The 17,925-nt window shown below is 36.7% G+C and overlaps 1 protein-coding gene across 1 annotated transcript; it reads left to right on the top strand.

The window, feature by feature from the left end:
* Positions 1-5,282: 5,282 nt before the first annotated feature.
* Positions 5,283-16,848, top strand: LOC114880125 (GTPase-activating Rap/Ran-GAP domain-like protein 3). Its single transcript, XM_046285875.1, has 17 exons — positions 5,283-8,198; positions 9,177-9,243; positions 10,048-10,131; positions 10,395-10,476; positions 11,103-11,221; positions 11,361-11,425; positions 11,497-11,563; positions 11,891-11,993; positions 12,116-12,214; positions 12,584-12,796; positions 12,979-13,250; positions 13,459-13,744; positions 14,007-14,449; positions 14,550-14,880; positions 15,470-15,556; positions 15,622-15,894; positions 16,550-16,848. Exons 1-17 carry the CDS (start codon positions 7,879-7,881, stop codon positions 16,795-16,797), a joined length of 3,159 nt encoding a protein of 1,052 aa, XP_046141831.1. The 5' UTR covers positions 5,283-7,878; the 3' UTR covers positions 16,798-16,848.
* Positions 16,849-17,925: the final 1,077 nt, after the last annotated feature.

Genomic DNA, 17,925 nt, shown 5'->3' with positions numbered 1-17,925 from the left:
CAGCGAAGCACGTTAGTTGTAAAGAGGGTATCGGCCGGGAAAAAAAAGTCCAACGATCAGAGGAAAGCATCGATGAGAGTGGCGATGGGGAGGGGTTAGCAAAATACGATGCTTGCGACCAGTTATGGTGGCGACCTGCTGGATGGTGGGGTTGAAAGGTGGCGCAGTCATTTATGGTTGCCGGTTCATCCAACGGTTCAGTTGTCCGTCGGCCCAACGGCAAAAACCTTGGCAACCGAACGTACGATGAAGTCGCAATTCGAATCCGTAGTTGTCACGTTCGGACTGGTGGCTTCGAGGTAAAAATTCGACATGAAACTTCGACGGTTCTTGCGATGCTTTCTAGTAGCTTTAATAATTCAGAAATACACCTGAAACAAAGTAATTCGTTAGGGGACAATTTATAGACGAGCTGAAGTTGAAGAGTGCGCAAGTGCAAATAATAATTTTGTTGAAGACCTTGAATAAAGTATTGCAAACTGTAAGGCTTTGAAAGAATGTGAAAACTACTACCTGGTGAGAAATCTTGATATCGGAGATGAGTTCCCTGAGAAGATCTGCGAATCAGTCGACGAGAGATGGTGCATCCGGTAGGAGACACGCGCTTACTGGAACCAGTTCGAAGAGCATGAGGAACGTTCTCCACACGACCACCGCCGTACCTGGTTCACCGCTTCGGCACAGGACCAAATACGAGTTGAGAAGCATCAGCTTGGAGGGCACCAAGGTTCTCCCGTGGACGGCACGGTATGTCTTCAAACAGTTATTACTTTCTTAATCTCGTTGAAGAAATTGATTACTAATCGGTTTCAGTTGAAATATTGACGCAGAACAAATTTTATTATCTATATTCTGTCCAATGTTATTTAAAACAATTGCGAGGTAAACTTTTTTCATGATTGTTTGGTCCTCTTCAGATTACTGTTTAAATAATTATATAATAACTATACATATTGTGTTGATAAAATATAAACTTTCTAATAAATTTATTTAAGAAATACAAGCAAGATTGAGTAAACTGAAATATTAACATATTTATAACCAATAAAGTTATAAAATTCTGTATAGCCAGGTACTAATTAATTGCTGTCTATTATACGACCATCAAGAACAATTTGCCATTTATAAAATAATATTGTAAATTTTTTGATCACAAAAAAAATCTGTTCTACCCCTAAGCATCAGGTGCGCACATCGATCGTTAACTAATCTTTCCAGAAATAAAAGCGAACCGGTTGCTTTTTATTTTAATATGAAATCGAGCGTCTCCTAACCCTAACCTATCCGTCCTATATCGATCTCCTTCCGATAATTGATCTAGGTATTCGCGATCGAGCGAGCGCACAAGGCTTCATCGGTCGATGGCGTTAATGACGACGTATCGGATTTTGAGGAGGCTCGCCTCTCTTTATAATTAACTCTTTTGCTATCGGACCGACCGATGTCCCGACCGTCGGTATCTCTTTTGTGCCGCGTAGATCAATTTCGATCACGCTCGACCAAGTGGAAGTCGACCGTACCGTATCCCTACTGCACCTATGGATAGGGGCCGGAACGTAGGTTAGAAAAGGTACAACAGGGGGACACGAGTGCGCGGTACGATAATGCGGAACATCCAAGGAAAACTTGATCGTTGAAATTATACACGAATAAACCTAACGGGGGGAAAAGTTACCATCGGTCAATTTTCGGCTGAAACTGAGCTTAAAATATACTTAACCACGAGGGTAAAGAAAGTTTAGTATACTAACCGATAACGCTTCAATTCAGGTGTAAAAAAAAATTCAGAAAATTGTAATTGCGTTCATTGGGAAATAACAATGTGAGATTTCTAAATTACCGCGATGAAAGAACAGAGGATAAAAGGAATTTGTCATACGCTGTGTTATAATATTACAGAGCAAGGAGTCTCTAATTATTTTTTAAGAAAATCCAAATTTATTAAAATGACAATTTTTTAGTATTAAACCATCTTGAATTTTGACTGAAATTATGATACTCGTTTGACGCCAGATAAGTTCTTAGTTTGAAGCTGTCATGTGAAACAAAAACGCGGGAGAACTAGACCGTTTCCGATTATTTTGTTCTGTGAATATACCTATTGAGAATTGCGTCATCTCGATGGCCCACATTCACAGCGACGATACCAGTAAGCGACCAATACACGTGTGTATTGATCTTGCTGATATGTGTGAAAAGTTTCATAGAGATTATTAAATAGAAAAATAACAAGTAGATATGTATACTGTTTCTATGCAGCATACTGCTACTTGACACAACTAGGTAGGGGTCAGGGTGGGTCTGGTCCCTCCCTAAAAATGTGGGCCTTCATCATTCGAAAATGTATGGACTGGACCCCTCATTATTATAAAATGTTAAAATTCCAAAATTCCAAAATTTTAGTTCTTGAAAACTTCAGAAGCCCAGAATTTCAAAATTCTTAATAGATCTGGCCCATTCCAGAAAAAATCTTAGTTACGTTAATATGTGTGCTTGCTTTACAGTCTCCGTTCTAAGAGTAATAAAAAAATGCTATAAAGAAATAAGAAGGGGAAAAAATAAATGGAAGGAAAGAAAAATGAAGGAAAACGGGGAAAAGGCAGTGTAAAAATGTTAGGAAATGGAAAACCGGGAAAAGTGAGCAGAGGCGCGTAGCGGAGACAATGAAAAGCGGGAGAACGGCAAGAGACTGGGCTGGTAAAACAGAATAGTGTAAGACCAAAGCAATTACTATATACATAGATCATAGATCTATGAAGACGCGTGCTTTTATTCTATTTAATAACCAAGTTTATAGTTCGAGATTTGAATTAATAGTTACATTATTATTCACATCAGTTATAAATTACAATATTTTTTTCTAAATCACTTTTAGTACTAATATCGTCAAAATTAAGATTTTTTGAGATATCGCCATTTTCCCTGGGGAAGCTTGATTTGATTGCCAGTGTACATATGTATGTTTCCAATTTTTTAGCCTACCGTTCCATATTACTTGGATTACTTTCTTTAATCTTTTTCTAGCCATTTGCGTATCTCCGTGCTTCATTCCTTATCCCATCTTTCTGATTTCTTTTCCTTTTTAACAGTCCTGATGCTCTGTCTACGTCTTCTTCTGTTATTGTGGGTTTATATCTTCGCTCTCAGCTGTCCAATCTCCACCTTCTGTGCTAGTTTTTTGCTTATCACTCTGTGTCTCTTTTCCGAAACTTTTCCTTTTCTTCTAAAAGTATCATACCTTTGTCACCCAGTGTCTGTGTTTTCTGTGTTGATTATTTCTGTAACTCCGGTTAATTCATCATTTCCATAATTCCTTCTCCGGCATCTTATGTGTTTTTTCTCCCTTAGGAATTAGTCTGAATTTCAATTGATTAAACTGTCTTACTTACAATTAGTGTTCTGTTTAATCTCGTTTTACTTCTTCCGCGTCCCTTGCCTATTTTCTTATTTTCACTATTGCTTTCTTTATTCCATTCGCCAGTTTAATCCAATCTACCGGTGTATTTTCTTGCGATCTTCCCAACCATTCTAAATTTCTTTTTTCCTATTTTTCTATTCCTTTTACGCTCCAATTCTCTGTCTCAATCACTCCTTTCCTTTCCTTCCATTCTCTCGATAAGGGAGGAGTAGTTTTAAGTACGACAGGGATAAGAATTATCCTAATTAGACAATTTTTATAGGTAAATAAGATTTGAATTGAGACTCTTCCTTCTCGCCCGAATTATAGTCTAAATGAGTTTTGCAAATTAACCGGAGATGTAGAAAATTTTGAATCTTCCACGGTTATTTTAAGACAGCGTGTATTGCGGCGACGAATTGATAGAGAAAGGTGGAAAAAAAATCTGTCCATTTTGGACAAGAGAGCAGAATCCAAAACGCAGAATCCAAAAAAGAAGGAAGGAATGAAAAGGATGGATAGTAGGAGCGCGGACCAGAAAGAGATAACCGGGCGGATGAGAGACGGCGGTGCTAAGACAACGAGTGCGAGAGAAATGACGCGATGGCGTCGAGAAGGACGGAAAAGAGAGCCAATGAGCTCGACGTCGCGGCGCCAGTCGTCGAGTCGTCGTGTTACTAGGAATACGAGCTCTCTCATCGTGGTTTGCTGCGTTCTCGTTTGAAAAGAGTCGTGTCCCGGCTGTCAGTAGGGGTTGCAGACCCATAGCAAACTCATTGCCGATCGATTATCTTCTCGTTCGATTTCTAGATCCTTTCGGAAAAAAAAAAAAAAAAATCGGACGTTCTGGTGCATCGAACCTTTTTTTCTTTCCTTTCCTTTCCTTCCCAATTGTTTTGCTTTCCTGCGACAACACGTTCGTACATCATCGCTTGAAAATCGAGGTCGTGATCCGGATTCGGAAACAGTGGGCTGTGTCTTGACGTGGAAAGCCTTGTTTTATTTTATTCCTTGCTCATCTAATCGGTTCGAAACTTGTGCGAATAACCTCTTCGTCGTTTCGAGCAATGCACGCTGGTAAAGTATTCGGTTCGATGTTCGGTAACTGTGATGCACTGGATGCTGTAATTTGTCTGCAAATGAACTGGAAGCAGAGCTAGTACCTTCGATTACCAGTTGGAAAAACTTCTGTGTCAATTGCGACGTTCGAGTTAAGCGTTCGACTTAAGTAATGGTAATAGCGGGACGAAAGGGACGTCGTGAAGTAGGTAACCAATTCGTTTGAACATTCTTCAAGAAGTAATTGCTTGTGTAAACACTTCTTTGGAAGGTAGATAGAAAGAAATTTTAGAATTTTAGATGCTGACGTTAATTAATTGTTTTTTTTTTAAAGTTGAAACTTTGAGTGTCCTTTCAAAGTTTCTTAACTACTCATGATGGGATTATACAAAATTGTTTCAAAGCTTGTTGCACGGTATTAAATTGCAGGTATTTTAAAGGCCCTGGCAAATCGTATTGGTTGTAAAAAAAACTACCAGATTAGAGGGATTTAATCGGAAGTAAATTCATAAAAACGATAATGACTGATGAGGGTCAAGCGTTGGGCTAGTACCCCCCATGATCGAATCGTGTCGTCCAATCAAATCTAATATAGTTCCCTACTCCTTTTTAACCCTTAAAACGCAGAGCGTGAGCCAAACTTACAAAACGTATACAAGGGTATTAACCTAAAGTTAAATGTATAATTTTTCAACAAAAGGGTTTCATATATTGGAAGAATAATTTTTAAAGGAATAGTATAAAATTAAAAATTGAAATTTGTAAACAAATTCTGATTTTATAAATTTTTTCTTCTTTTAATTTAGAAATGTTCATCCTTGAAGCAGAAATTTATTTATAATTCACAAAATTAATTTTTCAATTAGAACAAGTGCTATTACAACTGATTAAACCTTCTGGATTAAAATAAAAATGAACTGAATTCGACGAATAGATGTCGAGATAAAAATTTATATCTGCATTTTTCAAACGAATTCAAAATCAAACCTTCCCTTAATTTCTCGTGCCATACGTCATATTTCGTTTCCTATAAATCTCCGATATTGAGGTCAAAAAACGATCGATCGAGGATGGGGGGATGACTCTTATGCAATGTACTGAACCTTAAAACAGAATGCAGTGTACGATCCTGTGTGCCGCTTCTTGAGGGTTGTTTCTCACTCGCGCACAACAGCGAAGGAACATACACCGAGAACTTCACAGAGCTGTTATAGTAGCTGTAACAATATGTATACAGTAGGATCTCAATTAACCGGGTCGAGATTATCCGAGCTTTCAGATTTGTTAACAACTTCTCCACAATCGTTTGTTGCGAATTCTGGCAAACAAAAAGGATTTACACGATATTCATTCTTTGGATTAGTTCGTCGCTTTCCCGATACAATAACGAAAGATTAATAAAAGGTTGAAAAGATAAAACATAATCACACCATTGGGGAATCCGCACATCCCTCGTAATTCCTGAAACGCGAGAGCCCCGGGCAGTTGCCCTTCTGCCCTATAATCTGCCCTAAATCAAACTTGAAAAGTAGTAATTTTTAATATAATATAATTAATAATAATAATATAAGAGCTGTTGATTTGATAAAATATGCAGTCATCGATATTCGCGCACTAGAAGGCCCGAGCTCCATTAAGCTAAAAAGTCACAGAGGCAAGGAATCGTGCGTTCACACCGCCCAATTCTTTTCTAATAGGTCCACTGTCTGACGAAATACGCGAACGAAACTAAATGCGACAAAGTAAGACAGGGGTATCGAATATCGCTGTGTCCCATTCTGCCATGTTTAGTTTCGTTCGCGTATTTCGTCACGCAGTGGACCTATTAGAAAAGAATTGGGCGGTGCGAACGCACGAATCTCCTTACCCCTGCGATTTCATTAAGCTTAATGGAGCTCGGCCTTCTTCTAGCGCGCGAACAGATCTAATATTGAATTTTTGGAATAATTTTATTACATCAATTACAATTTCATGTTTCTATCCTCTGTATCATTATCTTTCTAATAATTGTAAATAGCAATTAGATGTAAAGATCATTCTATTTCTGTGTTTATCGTATTTGATTATTCCAAATTTTCAGTTTCGATACTGTTTGTTATATGCTTAAATTATTTATTGAAAAATTTTTATTTTCATCTAAAAAGTTTGCCTTATTAGCGATTTTTAGAATGTCTGAAACTGATTCTTTAATGATGATGCATATTTTAGATTTTTCAAATATTCGAGAGTTTACAATCGGAAAAGTGCGCCGAGAAAAGTAATTTGACAATTATTAAAACATTTTCGACGAGCAGAGTTCGCTCGAACAATTCCAATTAATTACCGTAACGAATGAAGTAGTAAATGGCTGTTTCTGTTTGTTACACGCTGTTAATTAAAATGTCGAAGTTGAAGGACGCTTCCTATATTTTAACTAACTTGAGGACTTTTTGATACTCGTTCATTTCTGTGAAATTATTACAAGTTTCTTTAGCAACCCTGGGTAATTCCGGATGAAAGGAATCGCAGTCAAGGTGAATGTCACTATACGATCCTTTCCTTTAATTTTGATGGAAAAAAGAAATGGAAAAGGAAAGAAAAATCCATGAACACGTGCGCTGCTTGTTAAAATTAAAAAGCAAAATAATTTGCTTCACTTTAGTGTATAATTTAGAGACTAAAAATTGTATAAAAAAGAAAATTAAAAATTCTTTTTTTATAATGATGTAAAATTTAGAAAACGAAAATAATATGAGATACAAAATCACATTAAAATTGTGACTCTCTTCATGGTCCGTTGTTAGAGGGTTAAATTACATGTCTGTCATTATAATTAGTAATACTTTTCTATTTTTATAAAAACCTTCAAGCTTATTAGTAAAACAAGATTCTATTGTTGTTTATACGCAATTTTCTCCGTATCTAAATTGTAATTGCAACAATTCAAGGTAATGAAAATCTAAGGAAGCAATTTTCATTATACCTTGACTATTTCTTTTCTCCGTACTTATCACCACGTGTGGTCTTATATAGCAACGTTTAAATAAGACACTCTTTCAATCCACTGCAAATAAAAAAAAGTGACTGTCTGAAATTGTTATTTTGTCCATCAAATAATTAAACGTATCCAATGTTACTTTATTTGAAATAAACTTCTATCGATTTTTCAGTATATTGTTTTTCAACTAACAATAAGATTTTATGAAGTTTTTTTAAATTGCTCGTCGGATAAGGAAAAGTAACCCCCACGAAAAATGGCGATGGTTGTCCATTTAATTTCATCGCTGATCGTCCAATTACGCGAGATAGCGTCAGTGAGTTATCCATTCAAGAGACTGTAACGCATTTGAAAAAGTCTCAAAAGAAGAGAAGACGAAGAATATTTATCAGGCTTATCGGTTCGATCCGAAAGGGTAAAGAAACACTGTTTAAACTGTACGAAGATGATGTGCTTGGACATAAAGCTAGTCTCGCGTTTACGAGGAGTCTCGTCGACGAGTAGCGCGACGAACGTGTCGGCGACGACCCCCTCGTCGGCAACCTCGACCTCGTCGACGACCGCTTTTCTGGAGAAGTGCAAACGTGGCAAAGGAAGAAGAGAAAGCACCGGAGACGCGAGCTCGGTGACCGAGAGCGACAGCGAAGAGGAAACGTTGCCGATCGGTCCTGAAATGATTCGCCGGAACAGATCGAGATCGGTTTGCGTGTCTGCATTGTCGTCTATGCACCAGGGGCATCTGCGTCGACGAGCCAGCCACCATGTGTACGTTCTTTGACACTGTTTTAAATGGCTGCCAAAATGAATTTGCTATTCTCAACGTATTCGGGGCGTAAATAAGTTTTGCTATAAGATATGCCCGTTTAATTTAAACAAAAATAAAATGCTTATTATAAGAAAGTATAACGCGAGCATTGATATCACCGCCATACGATAGAAGGTTTATTAGGTAAGCCACATTTTTTGTTGGCAAAGATTTTGACAATTATATCAATTCGAGAATTCCAGTTACCAAAGTACGTAATAATGTTGCAAAACGAGAAGTTCAGGTCGCCCGAGTGCGTCACAATGTTGCAGAACGAAGAACCCGAACCGCGAGTTCTGCAACAATGCGGCAAAATGAAACGCCCGAACTGAGAATTCTATCACAATGTTGCAATCGGAGGGTTTCGGAACGGCGGTACACGTGACAATGTTGCAAATCGAGAAATCGCGATTGGTGATTCGCAACAAGATTTACGGAAGGGAACAAGCCCATAAATGGCAAAAATCTACGGAGGTCCTTTATAAACCAAAGGAGAAATTACGTTGAAAATATTACATCAGGAATTTTTCCTATACGTAGACTATGATATAATTTGATTTAAAAGAAAAATAGACTTGGGTTAAACTAGCTGTAGGTATAAATTTATAGAACTGAATAGAATTTAAAGAACTGCTTTGTTCTATCATTAATGTAACATTCTCAAACGTTTAAATCTAGTATCCTTAGATGTACTGTTGGATACTAGCGGTTTTTCGTGCTTAATTGATACAATCTAGGACCTTCCTTGGTGAGTTGTACTCATTAACCTAGATATTCCTGTGGCAGAAATAAGAAAGAAATATTGGAGGAAGCTCGGCACGCAAATTGTTTTCCCGTCTTTTATTGTTTGCGCTTTTTATTAATATAAAACGCAATAAAAAACGTAGAAAAGAGGTTCCTTATCAATCCTTATTGTTAGAGGTGTATAATTGTTTCAGGTCTACAAATGATACCATTTCCAGGCGAGGAGTTCTTTCCAGACGGTATTATGGCAGCGTTGAAATGGTAACTATCTTTTAAATAATTGTAACAACGTTGTTCATTATACGTCTTTAAGGTGAAGATCTTTCTTTGAATTTCTTAACTGCTTGTCTAAAGCAAGAGATACTCAGGGTTGGACCAAACAATGAAAATACTTGGGTACTACTGATGCAGACTTTTTTTTTAATTAACACGATGATTGTTAGAAAAAATTATATAGCAATACGAATTTGTTAGGTAAATATACGAACATACAGTTATAATTTATTTTTAAAATTTCAAAATTACTAAATTTAAAATGTTATATTTCTATATCTCTCAGTCAGTCCATTCTCAAATTTCCAAATGATCAACTTTAAAAACTTGAAAGTTAAATAATTTGTAAATTAAAAAATTTGATGTTCCCAAATTTCTAAATTTCCAAATTACCGAATTTGAAAATTAAAAACTTTTCATACTTTTTCCTACGTTTCATTTCCTGCGCACCAGTGCTCATCATTTCTTCAGTAACTTGATTTGTCAATCACTGTCCTATAATAATTCTCATTATACATGATCCTTTCTACTATGACAGTCAATGCGTTAAATAACATCTTTTATAAGAACTTTCAGTTTAAAAAAAAAGTATGCACCAAGTAGCTAAGCTTACAGGAATAGAGACGTACAATACGAGGAACAATAAAAGTTAATAACGGAAGATCAGGAAAAGAAAGATCACAAACGACATTCGTTTCTTTGGCTTTTCGCGTATGACGATGCATCGTTTTGAAATTGGAACACGGTCTTTGGTACAGGAATATAATGTAGCTCCTTGAAATCGTGTTTCAGCTACCGCAGATAGAGCAAGACGGCTATGACAATGGGCGAAGATTTCGAGTTGAGAACGGAGATTCTCCTGGGGAGAAAGAGGAAGTAAGAAACGTGTAATTATGTCTCTTTCTTTCTTCTCGTTCTTCTTCCGGACCATTTTGTTTCCTTTCCTTTATTTCGTGTTCCATTTGATCTGACAAGTACCATTCGTGTTGGATCATCTTTTTTTGAAAATCTAACATAAAGGATAGTTGTTTAGATCGCTTAAGATACTTTACGTAATATTTATTCTTTTAGCGCTATTTATTTTCAAATAAATATGAAAATAAAATTATATTTATTGTAATTAAATTCAATGTGTGCAGATGTTCGGATCACCGAGTACACCGATATTGGAAAACCCTGAGTACCAAACGCGTTGGTACTTCAAGTACTTCCTCGGCAAACGTGAGTAAAGTGCACCTCTGTATTTTTAAGACTTTTAGATAACAAGTGCATTAGATAACAAGACCGATAAGTCAACTGTTCTTCGCTAACAGTCAAGTGTCACTTCTTTGAATCATAAATGCGCAACGCTTGGCTTATAACTGGACTGTTGATGTTTGAACGCTATTTTGCAAATATATAAAATTGATATTTTAATGTAATTTCTTTCTTAACCCTCCGCGAACCCTTCGAGTCCGGAGTTGATATTTGGGTCCCGAAATTAGGGGTACTTGAATAAATTTATGTACTGGACAAACTTTTGGGATCTTACCCGAATCAGAAAAAAAATTCTCCACCCGAGCTTGCCCTAAATTTTCGAGTACCAGCAACCCTAATATACATTTGCAATTTGTGACTGATGATTTAATCGATCATTAGTATTAATCAAATTACAAATATTATTCGACTTTCTAGATCTTTTTTAAACAGACTGCATGTTTTATAACAAAATTATTTTAATATTTTCTATCCTAGATATTGTTATTATTAATATTAAATACTCTACATATATTAGATATCAGACTAAAGTTTGGAAAATACTAAAATATGGTAAATATTTACAACTAATTATCTGTTTTTATTTGTAGTGCATCAAAACTATATCGCTGCTGATCCAGAAAGGAATTCTCTATTCTTGTCGGTGGTAACCAACGAAGTCAGCGATCAAAGTGTACCACATTACAGAGTGATTTTATGGACAAAATCAGTGAGTATATAAACTAATTTCAATTTAATCAGGTGTCTCTCAGGCGTACGATCCCAGTTACGTCGTAAAAAAATATAATGTTAATAATTAAGGGTTAAGATTCTTTTCCTAATCATTTCTTTTGTGGCGCACGATTCAGGGCGCACAAAAGATATCGCTGCCATATTCTGCGAACAAAACGATAACTATAAGACAGATCCTGAGGTAAATAGTTTTCAACTTTTCTTTAAATTCCAGCACAATAGATAGTCGGTAATTAATCATTGGAATTTCAGTAATTTCTTTGGATTGGATAAGCTTGACAAAGCTCCTCGGGAGGTTTTCGCGCCGGAGATACAAAAAGTAAGTGACAGAGCGTCATTTATTTTAACCGTTTCACTCTACAAACGCAGCTAAGAAACGCAATTAATTTATAAGATGGTATTACCTCAGTTTTATTATTTTTGTTTCAATGATTCTTGAAATTAACTCTTTATATTTCAAAAGGATAAAACTTAAAAATTTATTTTCTTAAGAATTATTACCATTTATACACACGGAACGAATTAAAATCGTCTAAAAACATCATTTGTAAAGATTTTCATTACAAAATTATTTATTAAGTCTGAAAAGAACGACATTAATTAAATTTCATAATAATTATGAAATTTAATTATTTCAATATTATAGGATCTGCTGCTGTTGGAGGAACAAGAGGGTTCTGTGAATTTCAAATTTGGCATAATATATGCAAAGAAAGGGCAAACCACCGACGATGAGATGTTGTCTAACGGTAAATAAATTTAGAATTAAAATTTATTGGTTTAACGTATTATTAACAGTAAATTGAATATAAGTTATTTATATTCTGCTGAAGAAATAAGGAATTCTCTATGTATAATGACTTATTTATAGAAAAGGGTAGCCCTGACTTCGACAAGTTCCTCGAGATCCTGGGCGAAAGGATACGATTGAAAAACTGGGACAAATATCGAGGTGGTTTGGACGTGAAAGGTACCATTTGTTTTTCTAAAATTTCTTTTTATCGAAACACGTTGCATGCATTACAGGGTATAACAACATCAATAATTTTTGATGCAAATAATACGCCAGAAAAAATTAACATACCAAAAAAATTAGTCTTCAGTCACTTATAAGATGCAATAATTAAAATTTCAAAAATATTTTTGTAAGAACATCCCAAATTTTTTTTTTAATGAAACTATATATTTCCGTCAAAAGCCAGAAATCTATTACAAGAATATTGTTGGATTTTTATTACAACAAACTATATATAAAAGGGAAATGCCTATTTTAAATCTACACACCAGTCTTTCCGTCATCTCGATTTCTACTTTTCACGAATTTCTGTCAACATTGCAGGCGACATGACGGGAAAAGAAAGTTATTATACAGTGTACGCGGGGCATGAAGTTATGTATCATGTGAGCACGATGCTTCCTTACTCAAAGGACAATCCGCAACAGCTAGAGAGAAAGCGGCACATCGGCAACGACATCGTCAATATCATTTACACGGACGACCCTAACGCGATAGACACCTTCAACCCTAATTGCATCAGAAGTCAATTTACACGTGAGTTGTTAATGTATCGTTAAAACACCCGATGTACTAACAAAGGTAGTGCATGATTTTCCAAATATCGATTTTCTATAACTTTCTACAATTATAGAGGATATAAAAAATAAGAATTTCTCAAAATCAGCGCACATCACTCAACAAAGGTGAATTTGATTATCTATTTTTCGAAAATACAGATGTGTTTGCGGTGGTGTCAACCGAGGATAGTGGCAAAGGATGGCGAGTAGCCATATTTTGCGACGAAAGTGTACCATTGTTTGGGCCCAGTCTACCCTGTCCGCCCGTCTTCGAGGATCCCTACACCCTGAGGGAGTTTCTTTTGGTGAAACTGATAAACGGAGAGAAAGCGACGTTCAACACTCCAACGTTCGCCCAAAAGAGGGAGAGAACATTGGACGCCCTGCTACGAGACATGTACCAGGAGCACTCGCAGGATAGCAAAAGCAACGTAAGTTTATTCACCGATAGCACCCTTTCCAATTATACAATTTCCTTTCTGAGAAATTTCGAGCAAATTTATTTCCAATTCTATTGGAAATCCAAGCTACGAAACGTCGATCCGACAACGGATGGAAAAGATGAAAGATATGAGATTCGGTGTTTATTGGCTTGTCCCTCTCCTCCCTTGGAAAAGACACACAGTGAAATTTTCACAGAGCATGTTAAACCGACGAGCACTGTCGGACGTGGTGGAGGCTCCAGGTCGACGCCGCGAGGAAACACGGGCCGTGGAGATGGTGCAGGTCGGCCAGGCTTTGAAGTTGGAAGCGATCGTTAGGGGTCTCGCGCCAACTTCTTTAGCCACAGCCGGACCTTTGAAGCCAAGACCGTGGGAGCCACGGTGCATCTATCCGGATTTTCCTCACGAAATCGTTTGCGGTGACGTTTGGTTAGACAACAGGCTGATCCTCGCCAGCGAGAATGGAACGTTTCTGCTCGAAGGTGAGACAAAACCGTATAGTCTTCGAAGCACTGTTTCGTAACTTTTACAATTTCCTTCGCGTTTTACAGAGCTCTAAAGCTCTCTCATTCTACCACATCGATTAAATTTTCCCCAATGAATATGACAATAAATTGAGAAATTGACTACCCATCAGTGCCCACCAGTGGGCGCCGTGGCGCACCACTTGCACGTGGGTGTACTGCACCAAACTATTTTCAATTTCTAAAACAGATGCAGACTATATTTAAACTATTATTGCAGACAGCATATCGCACAGATTAATCTTCGACGAGTCCGTGCAGATCAAGCAACTGGACGTGGTGGAGCAACACGGTATACTATTGTTTCGTACCGGGGACAAAGGGAAAGAGAGCAACGTTTACGTGTTTCGTTTGAAAGAGTTTGAGAACAACACCGGTAACAGATCTGCCGAAGTACCGAACGACCGTGAGGAGGATCAGGACGGCGAAGACAACGGCGAAGATGAGGATGCCGAGGATGACGGGGACGAGAGCGAGGACAATGATTGTGATAATTTTACAAGAGCCACGGCGAAATTCAAGCCCGTCATTCGTCGTACTCGCGCTCGTGTTCGTCCATTGGCTGTCAGAGGACGAACCCACATAAAAGAAAGAAAACTACCACGAACGAGAGGATGCAATTTATACAGTATTACCATGCCTGGTGGTTCCCATTTACGCATGGTACATATTTTCATTATATTTATATTTAGTATAAGTTAGTATAAAATACAATGAAAATATTTCATTAAATAAATTTATTTATATGTTCATGTGATTTTAGTGTGTGGTAGTTGGAAGACGTTTGACGGTTCTACAGTGGAAACATAGTGCAGCATGGACTGCATGGTGTTCTGCAGCTGACACGGATACCATCGATGGTTTTCTATTTGTGAAGGAATTCAACGTGAACGAAACTCCTTCTTTAGTGACAATAATCGAGAATACGAATAATGAATGGACGCTATGTTGTGGCGTGCGACATCATTTTGAACTGATCTCATCTTCTGGAAGCACAAGAGTCCTTCATATCGAAGGAACACCAAAGCCTCATCTAGTGGCTGCCTTAAACCTCTGTGAAGACGAGGAACCTGAACTACTGCTTTGTTATAATAGTACGTAAATGTTAGCTTATTTAATCATATTCCATTATTCGATTATTCTCTTTCACTACATCCTGATTTTTTTCTGGAAAGGGGCCAGAACCCTTAGAAATGTTTAAATTCTAGAATTTTGAAATTTTTGAATTCTAGAATTAAAAGTATTTATTGCTGAAATTGTTGATAAGATGTATAGAGCGCGGCAAATTTAAAACGTTTAAGAACGTCGGTAATGTGGCGCGTCACAAATAATGGTAACAGGTAACCCCTCCTCCTGCCTCTTCAATTTCGTGTCTTTCGGCAATCAGGGACATTCGGACATTCGTTTCTAATCAATTTATTCAATTTTAATTATTAATTCAAAATTTTTAAATAATTTTAAAAAGTTTAAGCGCGGGGCACTATTGAACCTCATTGCATGCGAGTGAATATTTCATTGATACTACATTCAATGTGCATGCGCGAAAAACTTATCACATTTAACATTATTGCTTTGAAACAGATTAATGATTAAAAAATAACACTATATAAAAGACTGGTATATCCCCAAGTAAAGTTACTAAAAAATACAATATAAGATAAAGATTAATTTTAATCTGTACAGACATCTGCCACTTTCAAAAGATATGGGAGGAGAGTACCACACCAACGGAATTCGATTTCAACTGGAATTCTGTACCGGCAGCAATAGGTAACTTTAAGTTTTTATTTTTATAAATAAATAGCACGCTTACCTCAGTGGTGGTCAATTTTCAGCTTGTGCCTTCCCTTATATTATTGCCTTCACTAACGATACCATGGAGATACGGTTAATCATCAATGGAAACCTGGTGCACACGATCGCAATGCCCAATTTGAATCTGTTCACATCCAAACAAGATATCTTCTTCTCGACGACAGCCCCGGAATTTCTACCAGGCAAATGCGAAAGAATCCGGCTGGACACAAAGCCTGCGGACAAAGAAGAACCGGTTTCCAGTCCATCTCCTTTCACACAATCTTCGTCATCGTCCCGAACTAATCTGCAAAGTATGTACCGTATGTTGAAAGCGATTCATAATTTCCCGCCATTTACGCAACGTGAACTATTTCATAAGAGAACATTGCATAGAGGCCCCTTGAGTCCTTGGCTGATCACGCATGCGCATTAACACAATTAATGTAGCGTACGTTACGATATATACTACGTAGGTCACGCTAATACAATATCTTATTCATTACATATTTATATACAATTTAATATTGAAGTTTTCAATTAAATAATTTATATTTTATTAAGAAAACGCAACTCTCGGAGATTGTGGAACTTTCATATTTCCCTTTCTAAGGGTTTTTAAAATATCGCACCCAACGCTGGCCAATGAACGAGTGCGCATGCGTGATTACATGAAGACACAAGGGATTCTAACCCCATCAAATCTTTTTACACGGTGGATACAGAACATGTATAAAAAAATCGTTGATTTGCAATTTAGTATAAAATTTGTGTTACAGTAACGCAAAAATTAAACGCGCAGAAATGAATGATGTAATAAAATACCATGTAACAAGAGACCTGAATGTATCGTACTTATGCACTTATACTTTAGTATATGGTTCACGCACACTATTCTTTTATTTCTATGATTCTAACCTAAAAAATAGAAAGGTGTACTTACAACAGTGCTGCCCTTTACTTTCACAGACAATCATGGCGACTGGAAACCAATAAGAATCTATCAAATACCGCTGCAAACATTGTCCAGAAGCACTCTGTCGAATTGTTCGCAAAGACGGTGTCCCAGTCCGGCCGAACCGGAAGTCGTCTCCGCTCCACCAATCAGCGACAAGAGTTTCCTAAGCGTCGAACCTCATCGGGCATTGAGTAGATCCTGCAGTAGCAGTCCAACGCCAACACCGACGAACCTGATACCACCACGAATCAGAAAATAAATAAATTTTGATAATTTACTAAGATTTTAATGGATTGCAGGTACCTGAAGCTTGTGCCTCGGTAGGATGAAGGAAACGCAGTCGTGTAGCTAGTTTTACTGCCGTTGCAACAGCAATCGAGATGCTACGTGCGGAAAGTGCCCTTGGCGTCTTTTAAGTGAAAGACTATTGAAGCTAACTTTCTTTTAGATAAATGTTTATCTGCCGATGAAACTGTGTAATGTTGATCACCGGAGTAAAATATGGAAAAAATAGAAAGTGGGTATTTAGGAAGCAGAATGGATTCGTTATTGACAGACGGGGTACCATTATGCTAAAAAAAAATCAGCTTTATTTAAAGAAAAATAAAATGACTTCCATTTATACTTGTACTAAAAAACCTCTATTAAAAAAGTATTCATTTCCATTCCAAAAGCAGTCTATTTCCATTTTCAACGGAAAATTTTGGAAAAAGTGCATTTTCTTGTAAGACGTTGCAAAAAACAAAACATAATAAAATTTAATTTACGACAAAATTTGGTTGTGAATTGGTTAATCTATTCTCCAGATCCTAACTTAATCGAAAGGTTTAGAAAATTGTCTTTAACAAATTTATTAAAGTTCGTTCATTGCTAAGTTTTTTTTTTTAGTTTTTCCTGTTATATTACAAGTATGAAGTTAAGGTTTGTTAAAAATAAATTTTCAAAATTTTAATAAAAACAAATTCTTTTTGATTAGGTATGTTCACTGTGTTGAATTGTTGTGAAAATATTCTTGCTCTAACCGGAAATAAATACTGATTTATAGATGGTTCATATATAAATATGGAACAAAATATAGTAGTCATAATAGAACCGATTTTCTTGGCTTAATGATACCCCTTTTTTTGTCTGACGGGCTGTGCCAATTCACGGTTGTTAAAAAAAAAATCGTAGCATCCATATGGCTACGTGTATGTATATACATACATAAACAAATAATTAATAAAATGTATGCTGTCGTTGATCTTTTGCTGTGAAATTTCTCACGCCGTTGTATCGCCTAGCGATTTTTTTCTGTCATTTCAGATTGTTCGGTTTCTACGTGTATGTATTTATTGCAAATAAAAAGAAAACTAAAAGCTGTATAGTGAAGATTCATACGTGAAAA

This window comes from Osmia bicornis, chromosome 5 (genome assembly GCF_907164935.1).
Source record: "Osmia bicornis bicornis chromosome 5, iOsmBic2.1, whole genome shotgun sequence".
Classification (NCBI taxonomy): Eukaryota; Metazoa; Arthropoda; class Insecta; order Hymenoptera; family Megachilidae; genus Osmia; species Osmia bicornis.
This window is presented reverse-complemented; position numbering and strand designations above follow the sequence as displayed.

Excerpts from the sequence above, each read along its gene's own strand:
- LOC114880125 (XM_046285875.1), top strand. The coding sequence starts at position 7,879 with ATGATGTGCTTGGACATAAAGCTAGTCTCGCGTTTACGAGGAGTCTCG. Across the intron at positions 12,215-12,583 it reads AGGTGGTTTGGACGTGAAAG|GCGACATGACGGGAAAAGAA; the intron begins GTACCATTTGTT and ends TCAACATTGCAG. Across the intron at positions 15,557-15,621 it reads TTCTGTACCGGCAGCAATAG|CTTGTGCCTTCCCTTATATT; the intron begins GTAACTTTAAGT and ends GTCAATTTTCAG.